The sequence below is a fragment of the Lissotriton vulgaris genome, unplaced genomic scaffold (assembly GCF_964263255.1).
Source record: "Lissotriton vulgaris unplaced genomic scaffold, aLisVul1.2 SCAFFOLD_1875, whole genome shotgun sequence".
Classification (NCBI taxonomy): domain Eukaryota; kingdom Metazoa; phylum Chordata; class Amphibia; order Caudata; family Salamandridae; genus Lissotriton; species Lissotriton vulgaris.
The window spans coordinates 121,189-144,760 of record NW_028255037.1 but is presented as its reverse complement, the minus strand read 5'-3'; the positions used below and the strand labels follow the sequence as shown (position 1 = coordinate 144,760).

Below are 23,572 nucleotides of genomic sequence, written 5' to 3'. Positions count from 1 at the left end.
TTTCTCCCATCACCTTTTGTTTCTTTGATTAAACGCTTTATGTTGCCAACTGTATCCCCAGATGTGCCTCCCTTACTCCCTGTGTCACTGGAGTCAGGCTGAACCCTCTGACATGCACTAATCAGGGCAAAATGGGTCTTGGTTGCATGTGTTCTGGCTTGGACGTTCAGTCTGGACTGTTGTTTTTAGTGCAGGGTCAAGACTAATTTGAATAAGGCTGGGTCCAAAATAAGGTGGAATTGTGGACAAAAGAACCATGGGTTGGAATACTATGCCGAGTGATTGCCAGCCATTAGACAAACTGCAAATATTCCTCTTATACCTGCTGTTTGTGTGATGTAACACTATAGTCATTAGTCATTCCTTAGGATCCAGACACATCATAGGTTTTATTTTTCTGGAGAAGAGGGAAATGGGACCATAAGCTCAGGAAGATCCCTTGTCTTGGTTTATAGTCCGAGTCTGGTCAAGGATTTTTTTGATTATTTCCTCCTATGAGTGGGGGGAAGTAAACTAGTTTCATTCATTTGACTAAGTCCCTGTGTTCTGTTTATCTAATTGCCTGTATCCTCCTTTAATAACCCCCAAAAAACATGTACCATATTCCATAGCAATGTGGTTTGAGTCTGTTTGTCCTTCGGGTGCCTCTGTGGCAAAATAGCAAGGGATATTGAGGTTCATACACCCAACAGGTCTTGAATAGCTTTTTGCCCACTATTTGATGAGAAAGACAGAACACATCATCGAAAAGGCCTTTGTTATGGGGTCACTTTATGGTGATGTACAAAGATGGATGCTTTCCTTTGCTTTTTGGTTTCCAGGAGACAACCAAGGTTTGATAAACTTTGAATCTGAGCCATGGCCCTTGGCATGAACAGCTCCTTTAAGTCTGTTAAAGCGAGGTATGAGTCCACTCAAGGCAGCTACTTTAGGGACAGTGTAAAGCTGGCATGAGTTGCACAGGATTGCATAAACAACTGGATTTTATCAGTGAAACTCCTACCTGGGCTTGGGGGTCGGTTTACTCGCAATCCGTGAAACGTGGAGGATTTGTTTAGATTGATCCCAAACATAAGTGCTTCACAGTCAAGCTGAAATATTGGGGTTAAGCTTGCCTCAAGAGTGTTGTGATATACAATGGCCAGCCCCCCTCCTCTCTGACCCATTCTATCCAGCTTTTGGATATTAAAGCGTTTGATGTAATATCATATGTCAGAAAAACATAATATAGGATCACTCAACTATGGCTTTCATAAGGTCTTCACAAGACACCAAACTTATACTGAGCTGACAATTTGCAATGAAAGTGTGATGCTCAGATCATAAAATGAACAGTGGTGTCGCTGCACATCTTTCATTGATTATAGATTAGAAAGCTTTGCAGCCTTCTTCGTGTAACGGTGCTATTCTCCAATTAATTGTTTGTTGACATAATTTAGCAGCAGCCCACAGCCTGAGGTGGGAAATAAGCGTGAGGTTCCCCCTACATAATACCTCAGAAGTACAGAAAGCAGCCATCTGTTGGATGTAGGTTGGAATGAAACCTGATTTGCCGTAGACCCCCACAGAAAGACCCACCAGCTGTCTTCCGCCTCATGACAATATCATGTCACAAGCTTGGAGGCACCCTCATACAACAATATGGTGCATTGGACGGCCTGCCCTGATATCAGAGCAAGGCAGCTGCAGTGAGGGGTCATCTGCAGTCAGAATGAAAATCAATGGGTTCCAGACCCTCAAAAGCAGTACCACTCTTGGCCCATGACCTTACCACATCCTCTTCTTGGGACCAGGGGAAGAAATCCCTTTCAGGGCATCCTACAGTGAAGTGCATCCTATACAAGGGGCATTATCTGTTTGATACTGTTAATCTCAGTGTGATCCAGTGTGTTAGCCCCCCTTCACAAAACGAGGCCCCCTTCCATCTTCCCTGTCCTGCAGAGGCACACAGCAATACCAACCACACAAAGGTGATATTAAGTGTGAACGTAGGTCTTTACAACCTCTATCACCAATATACCTTTTAACATTCCAGATTATTTCACCCCACAATGTTATACACCAGCACCCTTTATGTGACCCACTGTTACTATTGTTGTACAAATGAGTCTGCTCCACTCTGGTCAATACTGTAACGCTGCTGCATACTGTGACTAAGCGCCACATTACAATTCTGATGGTTCTAACCGCAGATTCCTCCCCTGAAGAATATTCCCAGGCACCAACCTGGATCTGAAGATCTTAAAAGCAATAGCTTATGAGTGCTGCTAAGTGGCATCATCCCGGAAGTGAACAAGGGATAAGACTTTATTTTTCCTCCCTCGCTGGAAATCTATCACGTCAGATTGAAGTGTACTAAAGAGTGTTCAAAGACACTATGCTCTGTCTTTCATTAATCCCCCCCATGTATTCCCCCTGCCTCAGCTTTTGACAGGCCATGCTACCATCCTTATGCAGAAGGTCAGTCTACTTCTATCCAAGCGTGTCATCTAGAAAGTTCCAAAGTTGGAAATAGGTAAGGAGTTGAGCACTAGCTGCTCAATGGAGGCTTGCCACAGTCAATCACGGACCTCCTCTGGATGACGGTTGCCCTGGTGTTAATCCTGAGCTTTTCCATCACCAAACTGAAGTCATATCTGACGTCCGAACCAAAGATTTCCATCATAGGTACTATGCTGGAAATGGTGGTGTTCAAGGACGTACCATTGCTACTGCAAGTCTAAGATATTTAGGATATTACCCTAATATTTCGGGCTCAGTCCTGGGTGTCAGTAAGAATGGTTCGGGTGGTACTTGGCCTCCTAGCCTCATGCATCCTCCTCGTCCTGAGTGCCAGATAGCACATGAGGGCTGTAGAGTAGAAATGATGTATCTGTATAAAGTGGGTGAAAAGTAATCTGGGAAGAATAGAGATATTACATGGGTGTAAAGGGTCCTACTGTTAGATTAAAGGCAATCAGTGCAAGGGCGATAATGATTAACAAGGTATTTCTAGGGAGACTGCAGTGGTCAAATGTAATACTATGTCATGGGGAGCAAAGCACTATGCGGAAGGTGCTAAAAAATATTGCAATAATCCAGTTTGCTTACAAGTAGATCATTATTTAGTGCCCTGGCTTCTTGTAAGGTGGTGATACTGGGCCCTTTTCACTGAGATACGGATGGCATCAGATAGACTGGCCCGGTGCTGAGCCCACTGAAACCAAAGGTTCTCCACCTACGATCTACCAATCTGCACTTTCTAAGACCAAGCAAACCTATTGTCCAGATTCCATTCCTTCCACCTTCTGGGACCACCCACTGGACGCAATTCCCTCTGACTATCGGAGCAAGTGCATCACTTTAAAACCTCAATAAAGTCCCACCTCATTAAATCTGAAATCCATGAAAGTCGTCTGGTCCTGCAGAAAGAGCAATACCTTTAGATTTATCAGATTTGTGCACTTCTTGAGCATGTGCAAGGCATGCTCCTTTTACGATGGACTATTGTCATCCCTTGTGTTGTTTTCAGATGTCTGCTTCTCCTTGCTGTTCATAGCATTTATATGCACTTTGTTATTTTGTAATTCCACTCAATTCACCTATTGTCCTATGTTCTGAAATGAGAATCTGTCTTAATGCTCAACCATTCTGAACAAAATAGTACTTGTTGCTTCCTGATAAATAAGTATTAAAATATTTTCTCCTAGATCCTATATCAAGCCGTGAACTATCAGATTCGCCCTTCAGAAGCTGGAGAGAGTGCACATCTCACTGGACCTTCAGCGTTAATCGTTAAAGAGCAGCACCAGGTAAGGTGTGACACCACCTTGTTTGTATGAATGGAACATATTTGAATGAATAAGAGAAATCTAATGTTCCATGATGCGTCGCTGGTGATACAATCTGTAAAACCTAGGCATATGCTAAACATGAAATATAGTTGCAGAATTGTGTCTGTCTTTTCAAGATTATGATCCTCCTGAGGTTATTTGCTTTTTTTTTGGAGGGGGGGGGGGGAGTTTTCTGTAGCTCAAACTAGGCCCGAAGGTATCGGAGCGCTGTATTTGAGCACCAGTTAGATTAAAGACAGGCACATTCATTTTTGTTAGGACCAGGGAGATAAAGTGGTTTGCCCAGAATCACAGAATGTTGAGAGCCCCTGCCGAGACTCGAACGCGGTTCCCCAGTTCCGAGGTTGACTGCCCTAGCCGTTAGGCCACATTCTCTCCCCAGAATTATCAGCAACACATCCAGAGGACGTGGTTTGATGCCTTGGCAGCAATAGGGTGCAAATTCATTTGGACCAGTAGATCTCTTATGGTAGTACTTGGTAAGGGCATCCGATCAGTTTATGATAGAGACCATGACATGGCTGATGTCCGCCTTTATTACTGGGTACATCAGCTGGTGCCTATTAATCCACTCCTGAGGCAGCAGAGATTGGACATGTTGTCCTGTGTATTCTTCACTATGACACTAACGCTAAATCAGCGTTATCTCTGCCGCCACTCAAGGAAGCAGAATTGGTGCCCTAATTGGGTCAGCTTCATTTTTAGATAACACTATTTGAATATATCCCCCTATACCAAATCTGTTACTTTGTAATTGGCTAATCTTGATATGACCCCACGTTCCAACCACTGTGTAGATTAGGGATAATTTTCCTCGATGAATGAGCTATCAGAGATCCTTGCCTCTTTTGATAGCCACCACGTTTTTTGGACAGGTAGCCTCACCTATCAAAAAAATTTTTAGGACTACTTTGTTTATTTTAACATGCACCTCAACACACCTATACACTCTACTACACCAATCTACACGAGCAGCCCTACACCCACACTTCGCATAAGTCACTGGAACAAAAGATCTCTGATAAAGACCCCTCTTGTGGGTGCCCGTCTGGCATAACAGCACTGGCCCAACTAGGATCATGCCCTATGATAAAGCATGACACCCATCTGGGTGTGTAAGTGCTCCTGTTCTAAAGAAGCTCACCTCCTGTCCAATTCCCTAGTTGCTGACCGACCACATATTCTCTCTTCACTCACCCATGAGGAACTACATACTCTTTGGTAATAGTATTAATGAATGGATGCATGGGAGTGTGGGGAGATTCGGCATATCTGAGTGAATTTTCCCTTCTAGACTTAAACAAAGTGACCGGTGTACTTTACGGCGCCCCTATCCCGGCCTCCATGCCACAGGTGACCAATGTGGTGTTTCAGCCTTGGAGAGCAACTTGCCCTGGATTGGCTGGGACCGTAGGCTAACACTTGAGACCAAAACACAATGTTGTACCTAGTAGTCAAAAGAAGTTATTCACCATGGATCACAAGACAGAACACCGTGCACATAACACCCGTGGGAACACACCATGCAACAAATTTCTATGTGGTGTCGGCCATATAAGGGCTCAAGGACGTATGGAAAAAGTACCCATCAGAAGCCACTCTGTACCGCCCTATTTTGCATCATTTGGGTTTCTCCTTGCCCAGGAGACAAAATACAACGGCCGGTCAGATGTAACCGTGACCGAAAAGGATGTGAAAGGGAAGTATTTCTCAGATGTTAGGGTGGCAACTGAAAAAAAGCAGTGTGAAGTGATAGAAGTGAAATAGTGAGGGTATATAAAATTAGGTGAACTGGGTAGAAATAGACAATTTATTAGTATCTCCCAGTCCCTAAGGCTAAAAGATAAGTGCAAGTGCAGGTTTGAAATAATAACCGCACCCAGTAGTGGTCAACATGTTTCTGCATGTAAAGAAAAAAGTTTCAATGCATTCTTCAGGACCTGTTCTTTCAAAACTACTGCTTTTTGTGAAAATTAATTAAAAAGATATCACCTGGGAATCACAGGTTGTATGCTCAACCATGTACTGTTATCGCACCGTATCCAGGACATTGGATCCACAGGAAAAACAAACAAAACAAAAGAACATGAATTTATCATATTCCCACAGTTTTTTCAGAAAATGATTAATCAAGTAAAACCTGAATTTAATTGTGCTAAGGTCGCACATACTAGGACAAAAATTCCTTTGTAAAACTCACCCATAAACGATGGTTGAGGAGCTTCACCCCACCTGGCTGCGGCTCAGGTATGAGGAGCACCGCTCTAAAGTAGCAAAATTGGGTTTAAAAGAGAGAGGCATTCATGGCTCAGTTGGTAAAGTTTATAAGTAACTCAAGAGCATTCACTGCTTATACCGATTCTTTATGATTGAGTAGTCGATCTTTGACTAGGATTGCTTCCAAAATGACTAACAAGATAATCAAATTTCACCATCTGCTATTATTGCAAATGCAGCGAGCATTATGATGAAGGCAACCCGTCCGTGATACAAACATACCAGCTCGCGCTATGCTGTTTGCACGGAAGGGCTACAAGCCCATGTTAAGTAACGCTGGCGGCATATTGAGCAAGTGCCACACAAAAGTCTCGTGTGTGTGGCTTACTCATCAAAGCTAGAAGCAGCCCGTCCATGTTACAAACAAACATGCTCGCGCTGCGCTGTTTGAAGGACAAGATTGCAAGCCCACATTAAATAATGCAGCTAGGATTACGTTAGTAGCGAGTAAAGCAAGAAACACACACAGGATCTCATGCGTGTGACTTACCTTTCCGTCGGTGTCTCCTGACAGTCATCCGAGCTGTCTGGGGGGCACCGGTTGTTGAGCTTGCGCTGTGTATATGCAGCTATTGCGGAAGACGGGGTCACGTGGTCAACAATGATCACGTGACTACTATGACTGTCGGGAGTTGTAGTGTACGCATCGGAATGTCGTGTTTCAATTAGAAAGCAAGCGCTAGTGCGCAGTCTGTATTTCTAACAGATCGTTAAACCGGATTTACAACTGATAGGCATATGTTATGTGTATTTTAATACTGTTCCTGAATCTTCAGAAATGGCATATTTTAATCAGTGTATTTACAATACAGCCGTCAGTTGAGCACATATTGCGCTAGACCATGAGAAATAAAGGGACTTTCACAATGTCTAATTTTAATACAGATATATTAGCGCTGAGCATTGAGTGTAATGGTACCTTGATGTGACATCCACAATCTCTATTCTCAGTGTGTGCCTAATGCAGAAATCTCTTTGAGCGGGAGCACAATTGTTAGATCTATGCACTGAGAAATATGTATGGTAAAGAAATAAATAGACCAAGGTATCAATTCTCAATATGTGCATGATACAGACATCACTAAAAGTGAAAGCACATTTGTTAGAACTTAACAATATAGTTAATGATGAATTGAAGAAACACCCACAGTATCTATTCTCAGTATATGATAGTTATGAGTGAGAGGACATTTATAAGATACAGACGCTGGACATTGTGTATGATGGTAAATTTAATTATAGGTACATCCACGGTATTGGCTCATTGAGTCCCTCCTTGTCACTGTTCAATCTATATACCCATTTCTGTTCGATTTTAAACAGAAATCGGCCAGCGTCAGGACAGAGTTCAGGAATCTGTGGTTGTTCTAAAACAGTCCAATAGAAATCATCAGGGCCATGTCATTTCTCCAAGAAATGTAGAGTGAGCCGAGTGGCTTGTTTACGGCATCGCACTGTACTCTTATGCTCTTGTATTCTAGTCCTTACTTTTCGGGTCGTCATGCCGACGTATCGAAGTTGGCAAGGACACGTCACCAAATAAATAAGGTTACTGCTATTACAGTTAGTGAACCTAGTTTGTCTCCACGGTCTGTCTGTCCCTATATCTATGGTGGTTGATTTATGAGTTTGGGGACAAACTGAGCATGCCCCACAGGGATGGTGGCCTTGGACAGGCGGTAGATCCCACAATGTGCCCACCTGTCTGGGTTCTTTGTTCCGTGGACTGGTATGGACCAACTGGTCTTTGAGATTTTGTCCTCTTTTGAAGGCAAAGAGAGGTAAAGGAATACCATCCCCTCCAGTTTTCAAGATCGATCAATGTTTTTTTACGATCCTTTGAACTTGGTTGGATCTGCTGTTAAATGTATTCACAAAGGTGATACGGTTGGTTTTTTCTTTGGGAGGATTTATCTCTAGCAGAGATTCCCTATTATTATTAGATGCTCTCTTTTTGGATTGACGAATGATTTTCTTTGGGTAGTTTTTTTCACTGAGTTGTTGTTCCAGGTTTCTCGAATGAATCTTAAATGCCTCTTTGTTGGAACAGTTTCGTTGTACTCTGAGAAACTGGCCAAACGGTAAATTGTCTCTTAGTGCTCGAGGGTGACAACTGTCATATCTCAAAAGTGCATTTCTGGCCATGGGTTTCCGATAGAGTTCAGATTCAAGACCGTTGGGAGTCGCATGGATCTTCAAATCAAGAAATGCCAAAGTCGTCCGACTGTATTCGATGGTAAATTTCAGATATGCATTTCTGGTGTTAAGCCATTCATAAAAGGACACAAGATCTTCTTCTGTGCCTCGCCAAACCACCAGAATGTCATCTATATATCGCTTCCAGACGTGAAGCGATAATAGATAAGGGTTGGCGGGTGTGAGGACATCCTGTTGTTCAAAATTGGAACACCACGCCACAGTCCACAATGGATCTTCGCAGCGGGAAGAAAGTCCCAAAAGAAACTGCAGGGACGAGCAACACGACAACCTCGTGATAAATCTCAGCTCACATACTCTATCTCCAATTCTGGTGGTTTGGCGAGGCACAGAAGAAGATCTTGTGTCCTTTTATGAATGGCTTAACACCAGAAATGCATATCTGAAGTTTACCATCGAATACAGTCGGACGACTTTGGCATTTATTGATCCAAAAAGAGAGCATCTAATAATAATAGGGACTCTCTGCTAGAGATAAATCCTCCCAAAGAAAAAACCAACCGTATCACCTTTGTGAATACATTTAACAGCAGATCCAACCAAGTTCAAAGGATCGTAAAAAAACATTGGTCGATCTTGAAAACTGGAGGGGATGATATTCTTTTAGCTCTCTTTGCCTTCAAAAGAGGACAAAATCTCAAAGACCAGTTGGTCCATACCCGTCCACGGAACAAAGAACCCAGACAGGTGGGCACATTGTGGGATCGACCTCCTGTCCAAGGCCACCATCCCTGTGGGGCATGCTCAGTTTGTCCCCAAACTCATAAATCAACCACCATAGATATAGGGACAGACAGACCGTGGAGACAAACTAGGTTCACTAACTGTAATAGCAGTAACCTTATTTATTTGGTGACGTGTCCTTGCCAACTTCGATACGTCGGCATGACGACCCGAAAAGTAACGACTAGAATACAAGAGCATAAGAGTACAGTGCGATGCCGTAAACAAGCCACTCGGCTCACTGCGCATTTCTTGGAGAAAGGACATGGCCCTGATGATTTCTATTGGACTGTTTTAGAACAACCACAGATTCCTGAACTCTGTCCTGACGCTGGCCGATTTCTGTTTAAAATCGAACAGAAATGGGTATATAGATTGAACAGTGACAAGGAGGGACTCAATGAGCCAATACCGTGGATGTCCCTATAATTAAATTTACCATCGTACACAATGTCCAGCGTCTGTATCTTATAAATGTCCTCTCACTCATAACTGTATCATATACTGAGAATAGATACTGTGGGTGTTTCTTTAATTCATCATTAACTATATTGTTAAGTTCTAACAAATGTGCTTTCACTTTTAGTGATGTCTGTATCATGCACATATTGAGAATTGATACCTTGGTCTATTTATTTCTTTACCATACATATTTCTGAGTGCATAGATCTAACAATTGTGCTCCCGCTCAAAGAGATTTCTGCATTAGGCACACACTGAGAATAGAGATTGTGGATGTCACATCAAGGTACCATTACACTCAATGCTCAGCGCTAATGTATCTGTATTAAAATTAGACATTGTGAAAGTCCCTTTAATTTTCATGGTCTAGCGCAATATGTGCTCAACTGACGGCTGTATTGTAAATACACTGATTAAAATATGCCATTTCTGAAGATTCAGGAACAGTATTAAAATACACATAACATATGCCTATCAGTTGTAAATCCGGTTTAACGATCTGTTAGAAATACAGACTGCGCACTAGCGCTTGCTTTCTAATTGAACCATGACATTCCGATGCATACACTACAACTCCCGACAGGCATAGTAGTCACGTGATCATTGTTGACCACGTGTCCCCGTCTTCCGCAATAGCTGCATATACACAGCGCGAGCTCAACAACCGGTGCCCCCCAGACAGCTCGGATGACTGTCAGGAGACACCGACGGAAAGGTAAGCCACACGCATGAGATCCTGTGTGTGTGTCTTGCTTTACTCGCTACTAACGTAATCCTAGCTGCATTATTTAATGTGGGCTTGTAATCTTGTCCTTCAAACAGCGCAGCGCGAGCATGTTTGTTTGTAACATGGACGGGCTGCTTCTAGCTTTGATGAGTAAGCCACACACACAAGACTTTTGTGTGGCACTTGCTCAATATGCCGCCAGCGTTACTTAACATGGGCTTGTAGCCCTTCCGTGCAAACAGCATAGCGCGAGCTGGTATGTTTGTATCACGGACGGGTTGCCTTCATCATAATTCTCGCTGCATTTGCAATAATAGCAGATGGTGAAATTTGATTATCTTGTTAGTCATTTTGGAAGCAATCCTAGTCAAAGATCGACTACTCAATCATAAAGAATCGGTATAAGCAGTGAATGCTCTTGAGTTACTTATAAACTTTACCAACTGAGCCATGAATGCCTCTCTCTTTTAAACCCAATTTTGCTACTTTAGAGCGGTGCTCCTCATACCTGAGCCGCAGCCAGGTGGGGTGAAGCTCCTCAACCATCGTTTATGGGTGAGTTTTACAAAGGAATTTTTGTCCTAGTATGTGCGACCTTAGCGCAATTAAATTCAGGTTTTACTTGATTAATCATTTTCTGAAAAAACTGTGGGAATATGATAAATTCATGTTCTTTTGTTTTGTTTGTTTTTCCTGTGGATCCAATGTCCTGGATACGGTGCGATAACAGTACATGGTTGAGCATACAACCTGTGATTCCCAGGTGATATCTTTTTAATTAATTTTCACAAAAAGCAGTAGTTTTGAAAGAACAGGTCCTGAAGAATGCATTGAAACTTTTTTCTTTACATGCAGAAACATGTTGACCACTACTGGGTGCGGTTATTATTTCAAACCTGCACTTGCACCTATCTTTTAGCCTTAGGGACTGGGAGATACTAATAAATTGTCGATTTCTACCCAGTTCACCTAATTGTATATACCCTCACTATTTCACTTCTATCACTTCACACTGCTTTTTTTCAGTTGCCACCCTAACATCTGAGAAATACTTCCCTTTCACATCCTTTTCGGTCACGGTTACATCTGACCGGCCGTTGTATTTTGTCTCCTGGGCAAGGAGAAACCCAAATGATGCAAAATAGGGCGGTACAGAGTGGCTTCTGATGGGTACTTTTTCCATACGTCCTTGAGCCCTTATATGGCCGACACCACATAGAAATTTGTTGCCTGGTGTGTTCCCACGGGTGTTATGTGCACGGTGTTCTGTCTTGTGATCCATGGTGAATAACTTCTTTTGATTACTAGGTACAACATTGTGTTTTGATATTGAGTCTGGGGCATGTACCTGGGTAGTCTTTAAGCCTGCCCTTGGACCCTCCTTCTAATCTTTGTTGTGTATGTTAACACTTGAGACCCCATGTGAGAAGGCAGGTGGCTGGCACATGTAGCAAACTTACAAGACATTAGGGGCTTGGACCACATAGGGATCGCAAGGTATGGGGACGTTTGAGAACAAGACCACATTTGAGCATTTCAGGACTTGTACGGCAAATTTCAGTTGCCTGCTTTCCAGTTTTTTAGGTACCTCCAGCTCGGTCATGGACTTCATGAATACCGTTGGGATTTTAAGGAGGTTCCTGATTACAGCCCACTTAATAGGTGCTTACTTATGAACCACTTGGGGAAAGGCAGGATCTCAAAGCTCTATAGAACCCTTGTGGTGCACTCTCCCGACTTGATAAGCCCCCTGAAAAAACAGATGAGACGTGTGTATGGAGAGAGGGGTTGTGTGATGCCGATTGGCGGGATGCATGTATGGCTCACCAGGTCCTGGCAATATCTGCACGGCTTTGATTAATGCCGTTTAAATGTTTGCATCAGGCCTACCTTACACCTTTACAACTGTGAAAGGCTGGGATCCGGGATAGCTCTGCATGCCCCTGGTTCCGGGATCCGATTGGAGATTTTTAAGATATGGTCTGGTCCTGTCCTATAATAGACACATATTGGACTGCTGTGGTTAATATTCTTTCCAAGGTGGTGGGGCTATACTTTGAGGCAAACCCTAGAATGACACTCCTCTGAATATTGGATGATATGGGTGGACCCGAGGGTGATAGGATGTTGATGGGTTGGGAACTGTAGTGGCCAAATGGGATGTTGCTATAATGTGGATGTCTGCAATGGCTCTGCCCTTGGCAACTTGGATTAAGAGCATGGATTGGTGTGACAAAATGGAGGAAACAATTTACATTACATGGGGCTGCCCACGTAGGTTTGAAACCGTATGGAGGAAGTGGGGGAAATACCATGTGTAGGAAAGTGAGTTTCTGTTGCAGTACCACCTCCCCATACTTTGTGCCTGTCTTTTGATGCAACTTTGACTGTAGAGTACTGGGTCCCTGCTAACCAAGTGCCATTGCAGGCTGAGTATCTTGGTGCAGAGAAATCCAAAGAGTCTACATGGCACACAGTTGTGTGTGTCATGCCACAAATACACTACATAAGATATAGTAAGTCACCCCTTCTGCAGGCCCTTGGCCCTAAGGCAGGGTGCATTATATCCTATGTGGTGGCATATCAGCATGAGCGGGGGCAAACAATGTGAACCTCTCCCCCAAATTCCACTATCTTGAGATGGTGGAAAGACATTCTATCTGGGTCGGGGCAATGCCTCTTCTCACAGGAAGGGGTCACTAGCTGGTGTAGACATCCCAAGGGTAGTTAGCCCATTGGCTACTACCTGTCTTCCCTTGTACTGCCCCTAAATTCAGTATTTAGGGGGCACCCCGAGTCCTGAACATCAGATTCGATGGACAAGAGAAGACCAGGACAAAGAAGACCCGCTGCACAAGAAGTGAAGCCATGCTGCAGAAGAAAAAAGCTCCAAACCTTGCCTGCTGCTCCCAGGGCTTGACATTCGCTGCTGCTGTGTCATCCTGAAATCTGAGAGAACTCCAAGAACCCCGGGGCACCTCCAGCCTTCAAGATTGCTGAGAAGCTCCCTTGGAGTGAAGGTATTTCTTCTCTGCACACCGCAGGCACCAGTCCATGAAGTCCTGTTTGTCGACTTACTAATCCCCGACGAACTTGATGCAGCACCAAAGCAAGAGAAGGTACAACAGCTCCAGAGGGTTGGACCTGTCTCCCCACTACGTTTGGAGACACCAGGTCCTACCGGAGCCGCAGTGTACCCGGTGTACTGGACCCACAACGGCAAATACAGAGAAGAAGAGTCCACTCTGGGCTACCAAAGCACCAGAAGCAAAAACAACTGTTCCTGTCTATTGATAAGATACCTTTGTAATAAAGGAGGCAAAATTGCAATATTTTAGAGGATACCTCAGTAACAGAGGACGAAAGAAACACTAACACAGGACAATTCATGTAACATTTTTATAAATGTTTGGACCTAAAGCAATAAAAACATAATTTGAAAATCAAAAAACATTAGTGCATTGTGTCCCAAGTGAGAACGGGAAACCCAAAGTTAAATGATAGTGTGAATTTCTATATACTAGGTTTCCACAATGTTTTAAGTCGACCATTAACAAGAATAATCTCTATGTAGACAGCAGCAATATGCAATGACATGCGCTGTGTACTGGTTTGCTTCTTCTCTGTGTCGACAGCGTTTCGACCCTATAGTCCGTGTAGGGTCTCTTCAGGACTAACAATCCCTTTGGTAAAGGTAAATGTTAACCAGTGACAATGCACTGTAACCAGAATGTAGATATATATCCTGCGGGACAGCGCTCTGCCTTTTCGAGTAGCGATGGATGTTCTCCTGGTTGCCAGATGCTCCTCCACTAAATCCATATATGCTGGCGTCTGAGACAAATTTCCAATGTGGAGTAGTGCTTGGCACACTGGCTCCTTCCAAGCAAGGGTTTTGTATGCCCTTTTGTTTTTGTCTGTATCCAAGCAGGACCTTGCAGGTGGCGGTGTAGAATGGGTTTTCATCAGCCTTTTCAGCTTTCCACGTTTGCGGGACCACCTTCATTGTTCAAACCTGTTGTGAGGAGATTTATTGAAAGCTTGGCATGCAGGTTCTATCCCATGCCTTTTATGATGGCAATTGGTCTTGATACTCGCCCACCGGCTGATTACTCCTTAACGGCCCGCTTTTAATACCACAGGCCTAGATTCAAAAGGCATCCTGAATTGCTTTGATTTATTATCTTTGAGTCTTCTTGAAACCACCAGATATTTGCCAGCCTTCAGCCAGCGAGGTATTCTTAAGGGAATTCACCCCCATGATGGGCTGTCATTCATTTTATCCCTTGTCCTGAAGAAGACCCGCCATGACACTTGTTTACTAACACTTTGTTAGGGTTGAAAGAAACGTTGACGATAGTTTATGGCTCAGCTTTATCAAGTCTCCTGGTCCCAAACCAATAAACAATTGTGCTATTCACTAGAGACGTTGTCTTTTCTATTATTCTGACTACTTTTAGCTTATTTTCTCTTGAAAACTTGTACATAATCTATTTCACCCTTGAATATATGATACTCACTGCACCACTGTCACTGGGCACTCATTTTCACTATATTATATGTCACCACCGTTTTGCTTTGAATATTGACAGCCTTATAACATAAATTCATTTTAAGAATGCTTTATTTAACAAAAAGTAAAAATTGTGTTTGCAGACGCATATTTGCCTGTGTTTCTATGTTCCAACTGAATTGAATAGACTTTATGATGTATTTGTTATTTGTGAAGTAATTGCTCCTTCCCTACAGAACCATTGTAGTTTTTCATATATATACAACATCATCAGGCAACAAACCTCCAAGCCCGCTACTTCTTCAATACAGGTGTCCAGAGAACTTTGCGACAACTTCGTCAACTTCTTTAATGACAAGATCACTAAGATCGAACTCTCACTAGACACCAACATCATCTCCCTCACAAAGAACAGCACGTATGAGGTGGATGACATCGCCCTCTTTCCCTCTACCATACCCTGGCTAATCTTCCGCCCCGTTCAGGAAACCGAGATAATCAATCTCATCTCCACCGCCAAACCCTCATCTCATGTCCTAGACCCCATTCCACCCCAACTGACCAAAAAGCTGAAGCTCTCCCTTGCACCGCTCTGGTGCTCGATCATAAACCACTCCAGGAAAAATTGAATCGTTCCAGATTGCCTTAAAGTGGGATAAGTCACGCCTTTGTTGAAAAAACCCAGCCTTGATACAAAGGATCTAAATAACCTTAGACCGGTCTCTAATCTCCCTCTTCTGTTCAAAACCCCCCAAAAAGATACGTACTTCAACCACTAACCCAACACTTGGACAACAAAAAACTTCTCATCTGCATCTGCCATCAGTCTGGCTTCAGAAAAGGCTGCAGCATGGAAATCGTGATCCTTAACATCATCGACGACATCCACAATTCACTCTACTCGGACCAATGCTGCCTTCTCATTCTCCTTGACCTATCGGCAGCATTCGACACGGTACACCACAAGCTTCTCATTAGGGCTCTCAAAGAAAGAGCCGGTCTTGGCAAGGTGGTCCTCCAATGGTTCTCATCTTTCCTACACAACCGTACCCCAAAAATCAAAATCAAAAACTTTACGTCCGACCTTCAGCCAGTCAACAAGGGAGTCCCGCATGGCTCAGTGCTCTCTCTGCAACTTTTCAACATCTACATGGAACCTCTCACCAAACTACTCAAAAAAGCCAACATCCGCATCCATCTTTATGCAGACGATACTCAGATCTACTTGGAAACCGTCTCCATAAGGGACATTCAACGACTCAATGACGTATTGAGAGATGTTCAACATTGGCTGTCAAGTAACCACCTTAAACTAAATCCAGACAAAACCGAAATACTCATCTGGAATAAAGAGGAGAACCCCCAAATTGCTGAATGACTAAAAGCTATTGATGCTCTCAACAGCAACCTCACCTCTGTCAAATCACTAGACAACACGCTAGACCCAAAACTGGACATGTTCATACACATCAAGAACTCAGCTAAGAGGGCCTTCCTTAACCTAAAGCTACTGAACAAAATAAAACCTTTCATCCCTCCCAATAATCTCAAACAGGCCACCCAAGCATTGGAATTGTCAAGACTAGACTATGGGAATGCAGTCTCTCAGGAATAGCAAAATCACATCTTGCTCCCCTCAAAACAACGCTCAACGCGGCAGCCAGAATGGTCACCGGAATCAAGAAATGCAACCACATTTCTCCTGCACTCAGAGAACTCAAGTGGCTCCCAGTTGAAATGAGGGCTAGTTTCAGAACACACAAAGCCATGCACACAGACAAACCCGAATATTTGTCGGCTAAACTCAAAAAAGCTGGTCAGGCCAGGAACCTCAGAAGCTCGAACTCTCTTCTACTCATCCCGCTGAAAACTCGAAAACAAAAAACTGCGGCTCGATCCTTCGCTGTGTGCACCCAAAATCTGTAACTCCATTCCCCCTCACATCAGAACTATCCCCTCCTTTGTAAAATTCAAGAGTCAACTCAAAACCTTGTTCCTCGACCGCTCCCTAGGGAACCGAAAGGAGCAGTCGGAGCCCGGAAACAGGCTCTGTCAGCAAGACCTCGAATCAGAACTCTCTGCCGCCGACCTTCCCTATTATTGTTTTATGTGATTATCTGCATTGTACATGATGTAAAGCGCTCCTATACCCACGGGTCCGGCCAGCGCTATATATATATATATATATATATATATATATATATATATATATATATATATATATATACACACTGCAAAAACCATAGGTTTCACACCAGTTATAGTTAACTGGAAATTTTACTGACATAAAACCATTTAAATTCCCACGTTATAGTTAGTTGGACTCACTATAACTTGCGCGTGTAATGCACTGCTGATGACATATATTACATCACTCATGACATGGTCGGTGACATCACTCATGACATCACTGATGACACCATCCAGTGAATGTGTGCCTTTCTGAAAAATAAACATGTTTTGTATATGTATATGTAAAGGTCCATGGAAGAATAAATGTTTAAATAAGTGTCTTAATGGATGTTTTAAAAAAAAAAATGATTGGTTAACTGGCTTATTAAGTGTATCATAGTGAATACATATATTAGCGAGTATTGTTTCAATATTTAAATGTTTGTATCAGTGTTTCACTTTGTGTATAAGTGGGTGCATGGGTTGGTGAGTAGCTACATGTGTGTTTCTATGGGTTATTAGATGTTTTTTTTAGTATCAGTATAAATGTCTGTATGATTTGGTGGGGGTGTTACTTAGCACACAGATGCATCAATGACTGACTCACTGTTTGTATGTGTTTTGAAGACAGCATATGTGCCGGACTGTATGGGTGAATGAGTGTGTATATGTGTATGTTAGTAAGTGAATGACGGTCTTACTAGTGTCTTTATCAGTAACTTCATATGTTTTTATCTAGTATATGTGAGTATTGGTGTATATAAGTGAGTATATGTGAGAATCAGAGATTGAAAGAGTTCTTGTTTAAATAAGTATGTGTTTCTATAAGTGATTGTTTAAGAGAGTAAGTATGTGTAAGTTTCCTTAGAAGTAAGGTGGTAGTTTGTGTATAGCTGTATATGCCAAAAAATGGATGTTCAATATTTTACTTGCATGTGTGAATATGTGTGTGAGCAACTTATGGAAGACTGTCGGTGTGTTAACGGATGTATAGGTGTCTCACTACATATGATGAGTGAGTATATGTATGACTGACTATATAGAACTGTTGGTGAATGTGTGCATGTGTATATAAATGGTGGAATTACTGAATTGGTTGTTGTAACTGGTATAGGTATCTCCACTTTTTTGAAAATGTTAGTTTCTATTTTTTAATATGTGTTTCAAGGGTTACTTTACAGTGAAATGAGGTCAGTCTCTCTGTCACAAGGATGGTGTCATCAGTGATGTCATGAGTGATGTCACTGACCATGTCATGAGTGATGTAATATATGTCATCAGCAGTGCATTACACGCGCAAGTTATAGTGAGTCCAACTAACTATAACGTGGGAATTTCAATGGTTTTATATCAGTAAAATTTCCAGTTAACTATAACTGGTGTGAAACCTATGGTTTTTTCAGTGAATTTAACAGGTTTTTAAATGCTAATTCTTAACTATAACTGGTGTGAAACCTATGGTTTTTTCAGTGAATTTCAAAGGTTTTTTATTGCTAATTCCTAACTAAAAGTCTCACTTTATAAGTAAGACTGTTAGCGCTCTAGTTGGTCTTTAGAACACTCTGGTACATACTATCATTGGGCTATACTTGCGCTACATCTGGCTGATATTTGGCCTACACTTGTATTTTTTTGTCTGTGGTGGCCATCTTTGGGCTACATTGGGCTACATTTGGGCTACATTTGGGCTCTAACATATATAAAGCCCAAAGTAGGCCAATATATTTTTTTTTAAAGTTAATTTTCTTAAAAACAACTGGAGCATATATCTTGAGACATAGCAAACGCACATCGGGCTACCAGTCCTTACAATTTTTCAAATATTTTTTTTTTTATATACTTTTTTTTTGTCTTGGAGCGCTCCCAGTGCGCGCCCCGGTGAGCGCCCCGGAAAGCGTAGTATTTTGAAGCGCCCCAGTGCGCGAACCGGGAAGCGTCCCGTTAGCGCCAATGTCGCAATCGAAAACAACATCGTGACGTGTCGCGTAAGCGTGACGTATCGCGTAGTCGCGTGATGCGTCTTATGACGCGCTGCGTAAACGCACCCGCAAGCGCTCCGCGGCGCGTCCCGGAGCGCGTAACGCAAGCGCGCCGGAGCGCGTAACGTAAGCGCGCCGGAGCGCGTAACGTAAGCGCATCAGATCATGTGACTTGAAAATAACACTTTTCATTGGTTCTCATAATTTTTTTCTCCAAATAATGAAAGCCCCCTCCTTTTTTCCTCGTTCTTACTTTCTTCATTGAGAGAGCAAGAGCTATTTTGGAGGAAACAATGGCTTCACTTGTTGCTGCAGCTGGTGCACCCCCACCCCCACCACCAAGAAAAGAAGGTCCACCACCACAGTTTCTTGGAGGACAAGAAGAAGAGGAGGAAGAAGAGGAGGAGGATCAACAACGAAGGCTCTTCCTCCCATAACAACCCAGACAAAGGCACGTTAAAGTGCACTTCATTTGGCAATTTTTTTCTTTTCCAGATGACCAAAAAAAGGTGAACGCCCCCAAAGTCAGCTGTCTTATTTGTGACAAAGTTCTCTCCAGGGGCAATCCCTCAAAGAAATATTCTTTTGGTAATTATACCATGATCCGCCACATGGAGAGGTGGCATCCCAATAATTTAGCTCAGGCTGAAGTCCAGGAACTTCGTACCTACCCACCCCCTGTGGCCAGCACTTCCTCTTCAGTACCCTCACTTTCTGGTCCTGAAGAACGGCAAATGGTGCCAAATATTCAGCCAAAATTTGGCAAGGTCAAATTTCTTTGCATTTTCAGTGGCAAAACTTTATGCTATGGTGAACTTAGCGTCACCTTAATAAATAATGCTATAGACAACCACAAATGCAGCAAGGAAAGAAAACAGTAATTCTGTTCTTTTTTTTGCTCCTGTTGAGCCATTTCGAATTCCCTGTTTTTTGTTTGTTCCCTTAAAAAACCCCCAAAAAATATAAAATTGTTCAAAAACACAAAAAAATAAAAAAATGTTCAGAAAAATAATAAAAAATATTTAAAACTACAAAAAGAATAAAAAAAAGTTCTTTTCAGAACTACCTTCCATTTATAAAATATTGCCAACATTTTTTAAACTCTGGCATTCTTTTTTCTCTGTTGTGCGCTTCCCGGTGCGCTCCCCGGTGCGCGTACCGGGCTCTCCCCCCGCGCAAATCAAAAAAATATATATATATTTTTTTTTTGCTACGCGAGGCCTTTTTATAGCCCCCACATAAAACCTAGGGGATCAGGGGGGTCTACCCTGCCCCCTTATGGTCATTTCCCCCTTTGTTTTGGCCACCTCTTGTGTCTCGATCCTACCGAGACACAAGATGGCGGCCGTTCCGGACTGTTTCGAATGTTTACAGACACCCAAGAACCAATCAGCTTTCTGCACGCAAGTCGCGTGGCGCGCCCGGAGCGCTCTCCGGAGCGCTTACCGGGGCGCTGTCATAGATATATATATATTTTTTTAACCTAAATTACTCAAAATCCACTGAAGCACATATCTTGAGACATAGCAAAGGCACATCAGGCTACCAGTCCCTACAATTTTGCCAAGTTTGGTGGAAAACCATTCCTAACTAGAACTACCTACTGGCGACCGCCAGTAGGTAATATATATATATAAATATATATATATATATATATATTTTATTTATTTATTTATTTATTTATTCATTTTATTTTTATTGTATTTAAAGAGTTTTATATAGCGCAAACAGGACCCATGGGTATTAGAGCGCTTTACATATCATGAGGTAGTAAGGAGATACATCTGATACTGAAGATATGTATCAGTATATATGACATATAAAAGACAATTAATCACAATATCTACAGTATTCTTTCTGTGGCCTGAGGTAATCGGATTTTGGTAAGTTCATTAGTCCTGAATCTTGACCTGTCTTTTCCATCTTCTCCACCCATGTAGTATAACTCTGCTTCTAAGTTAGAGAGAAGCCAGCTAGAGTTATGGCAGGAATTTGCTCATTAGAAATATTTTCGTTCCTTCTTGAACGTATATATATATATGTCTGAAGGAGTTTCCCAGTAGATGTTGCTGAGATAACACAAAAGACTCGCACTCCAGGGTCCGTGTGTGAAAGATGTTTTATTGGCGACACGTTTCGACCAGGCGGTCGTCCTCGTTAGCCAGCCACATAAACAAACAATCACCATTATAAAGTGCACATAGAAGGGTGAACATAGAAAAAGGACCACTGTCCGAGAGGCACTACAAACGAGCTAGAGAAAAGACTCCATTATTTAACTGCTCTGTAAATGCATGTTGCTAATAAACAATCAAAATTCCATTTAGGCAAGCCCATAATTGCATATTGGTATTCATTAGGGTGGATATTCCACTATGATTCTTAATAACATAAATTGGAATCAATAAAGAAAATAATAAATGTTAAATTTCATAACACAGTAAGGAATACTTCAACATCAGTTCCGGCCAAGTGGCCTTTTGTTTCGACTCTCGGAGAGGATTACATCAATTCAAATAGTAAATTAGGATATAATTTCATAAGAAAACTGTCCGGGCCAAGTGGCCAACCACAAACTCTATCAAAATTACATATTGGTTGAAGTGGTTTATATCATATCGTGATCAGGTTAAAAAAAAATACAAATTGTTCTTGCAAGATTTGTAATCCGTTGCATGTAGTGCTTTGTCCTTAGATGGTGGGAACGGTGAAAGGAAATAATGCTGATCAACAGATATAGCTAAATAAAACCTGCAGCACTGAAATAACTGTTTCAGTGCCGTGATTTGTGCAAAAAAGTGAACCCTATACTATCTGTTTATAGTCTCCTCAGACCTGCACCAAAGAGTACAGTTGTGGGTGTGATTGTGTTGTGAAAAAAGTGGAGTGTTGGTTGTAAGCAAAAAAGGAAATAACCAAAAGTGAGATGGGGTAGGTGTATCACGGAGAGTGTACTCTCACACGTGCGGGACCAGATGGGTTGTCCCAGGGTAGTGGTGTCTAAGCCATACTGTGAAATTCCTAAATCCAAAAACTGTCACAAGAGAGAGCCCTCTCCAGTGTTACAGCATGGTATAGGAGGTTGCGATCACAACAGCAGAGAGGGGGGGCGGATAGAGGGTGGGGTACAAGGGCTGTGCAGAGGAGTACCAAGGCCGCATGTGGGGCACTTATCTGATGTGCACATGTAACTCCTCATCCTCATTCATGCCAAAGGGGTTTCTTGAATCCAGACGGATGATGTACTGTGATTCCAGGACTCGTAGCTGTTTAAGTCTATTACCCACTCTGGGATTTGCAGGAACTCTGTCAATGCCAAAATACGAGAAACAATTAACATCATTGTCATGGAATCGCATCCAATGGCGTGCTGTGGCATAGCTCATGTCGCCATTTTTAATAGCCCTCATATGTTCCAATATGCGTTTTTTGATTGGGAAGATGGTGCTCCCAATATAGAACTTTCCACATGGCCATGAAATCACATATACACAGAAATCCGTGTTGCAATTCATGAATTTACCAATCTGTTCACTTTTGCCAGTAGGAAGGGTGATACGATTTGACATTCTTGCTAGTACCACACGCCTTGCATTTTCCACACTTAAAAAAGCCTTTCTGTTCCTTAAGCCAAGTCATTTTCTTTGGGGCCCCAAAGTAACTTCTCACTAACATGTCCTTGAGTGAGCATGCCTTCCTGTAAGTGATCTGAGGCTGTTTGTTAACTGTGTTCCCTATGCTCGGATCACTCTTGACGATATGCCAACATCGCACTCTCAGACCATCTCTCGCGCACTAACGTTCTGGATGATACACAGAATGGATTTCGAGCTGGCCACAGTACGGAGACAGCTCTCTTATTCATGGTAGAGCATCTGCGGGCGGTGCTCGATGCGGGTCAAACGGCGGCGCTTGTTTTATTAGATCTGAGCGCCGCCTTTGACACCGTCTCGCATGGGATCCTTCTGCATTGACTCGAGGAGGCAGGCGTGACTGGCAGTGCATTGCAGTGGTTCCGATCGTTTCTGGCGGACCGTTCTTTCTGTGTGGCTGTCCCACCCCATCAGTCCAAATTCCATCCCCTGACGCCTGGGGTCCCGCAGGGATCCTCGCTGAGTCCCACGTTGTTCAATCTCTACGTGAGGCCGCTGGCTGAGGTCGTAAAGCACTGCGGTATGACCATGGTGTCATACGCGGACAATACTCAGCTAGCGGTTACGATCAGCGGGGATTCTGGGGTGGAGGCCCCGAGATTCCGGGACGGACTACGGGCGGTGGCCAGTTGGATGACGTCCAACTGTCTCCAACTGAATGCCAAAAAGACAGAGATTATGGTCTTTGGTAAACAGACAGAACTCTGGGGCGATACATGGTGGCCCCCTGAGTTGGGTCCCACCCCTACTCCGGACACGGAGATAAAAAATCTTGGGGTGTGGTTGGACCCTACTCTCAGCTTTGTATACCACACTAAAAGGATCGCGGCCTGCTGCTTTGGCATCTTGCGTAATTTGAGACCTGTACTCAAATTTTTTGACGCCTCGCCCCGTCAACTCGTGGTACAGGCGACGGTGTTGTCTCGGCTCGATTATGCCATTTCCCTTTTTATAGGGTTAAACCAGACCGAGCTCACCCGTCTCCAGCGAGTGCAAAATGCAGCTGCCAGAGCAGT

The 23,572-nt window shown here is 42.9% G+C and overlaps 1 protein-coding gene across 1 annotated transcript in view; it reads left to right on the top strand.

The window, feature by feature from the left end:
• LOC147659337 (NBAS subunit of NRZ tethering complex-like) overlaps positions 1–23,572 on the top strand; it is a 485,327-nt gene that overhangs the window by 345,412 nt on the left and 116,343 nt on the right. The window contains exon 12 of the mRNA XM_086951835.1: positions 3,690–3,791. Within this exon, the coding sequence (XP_086807961.1) occupies positions 3,690–3,791 (102 nt within the window). The remainder of the gene's footprint in view (positions 1–3,689; positions 3,792–23,572) is intronic.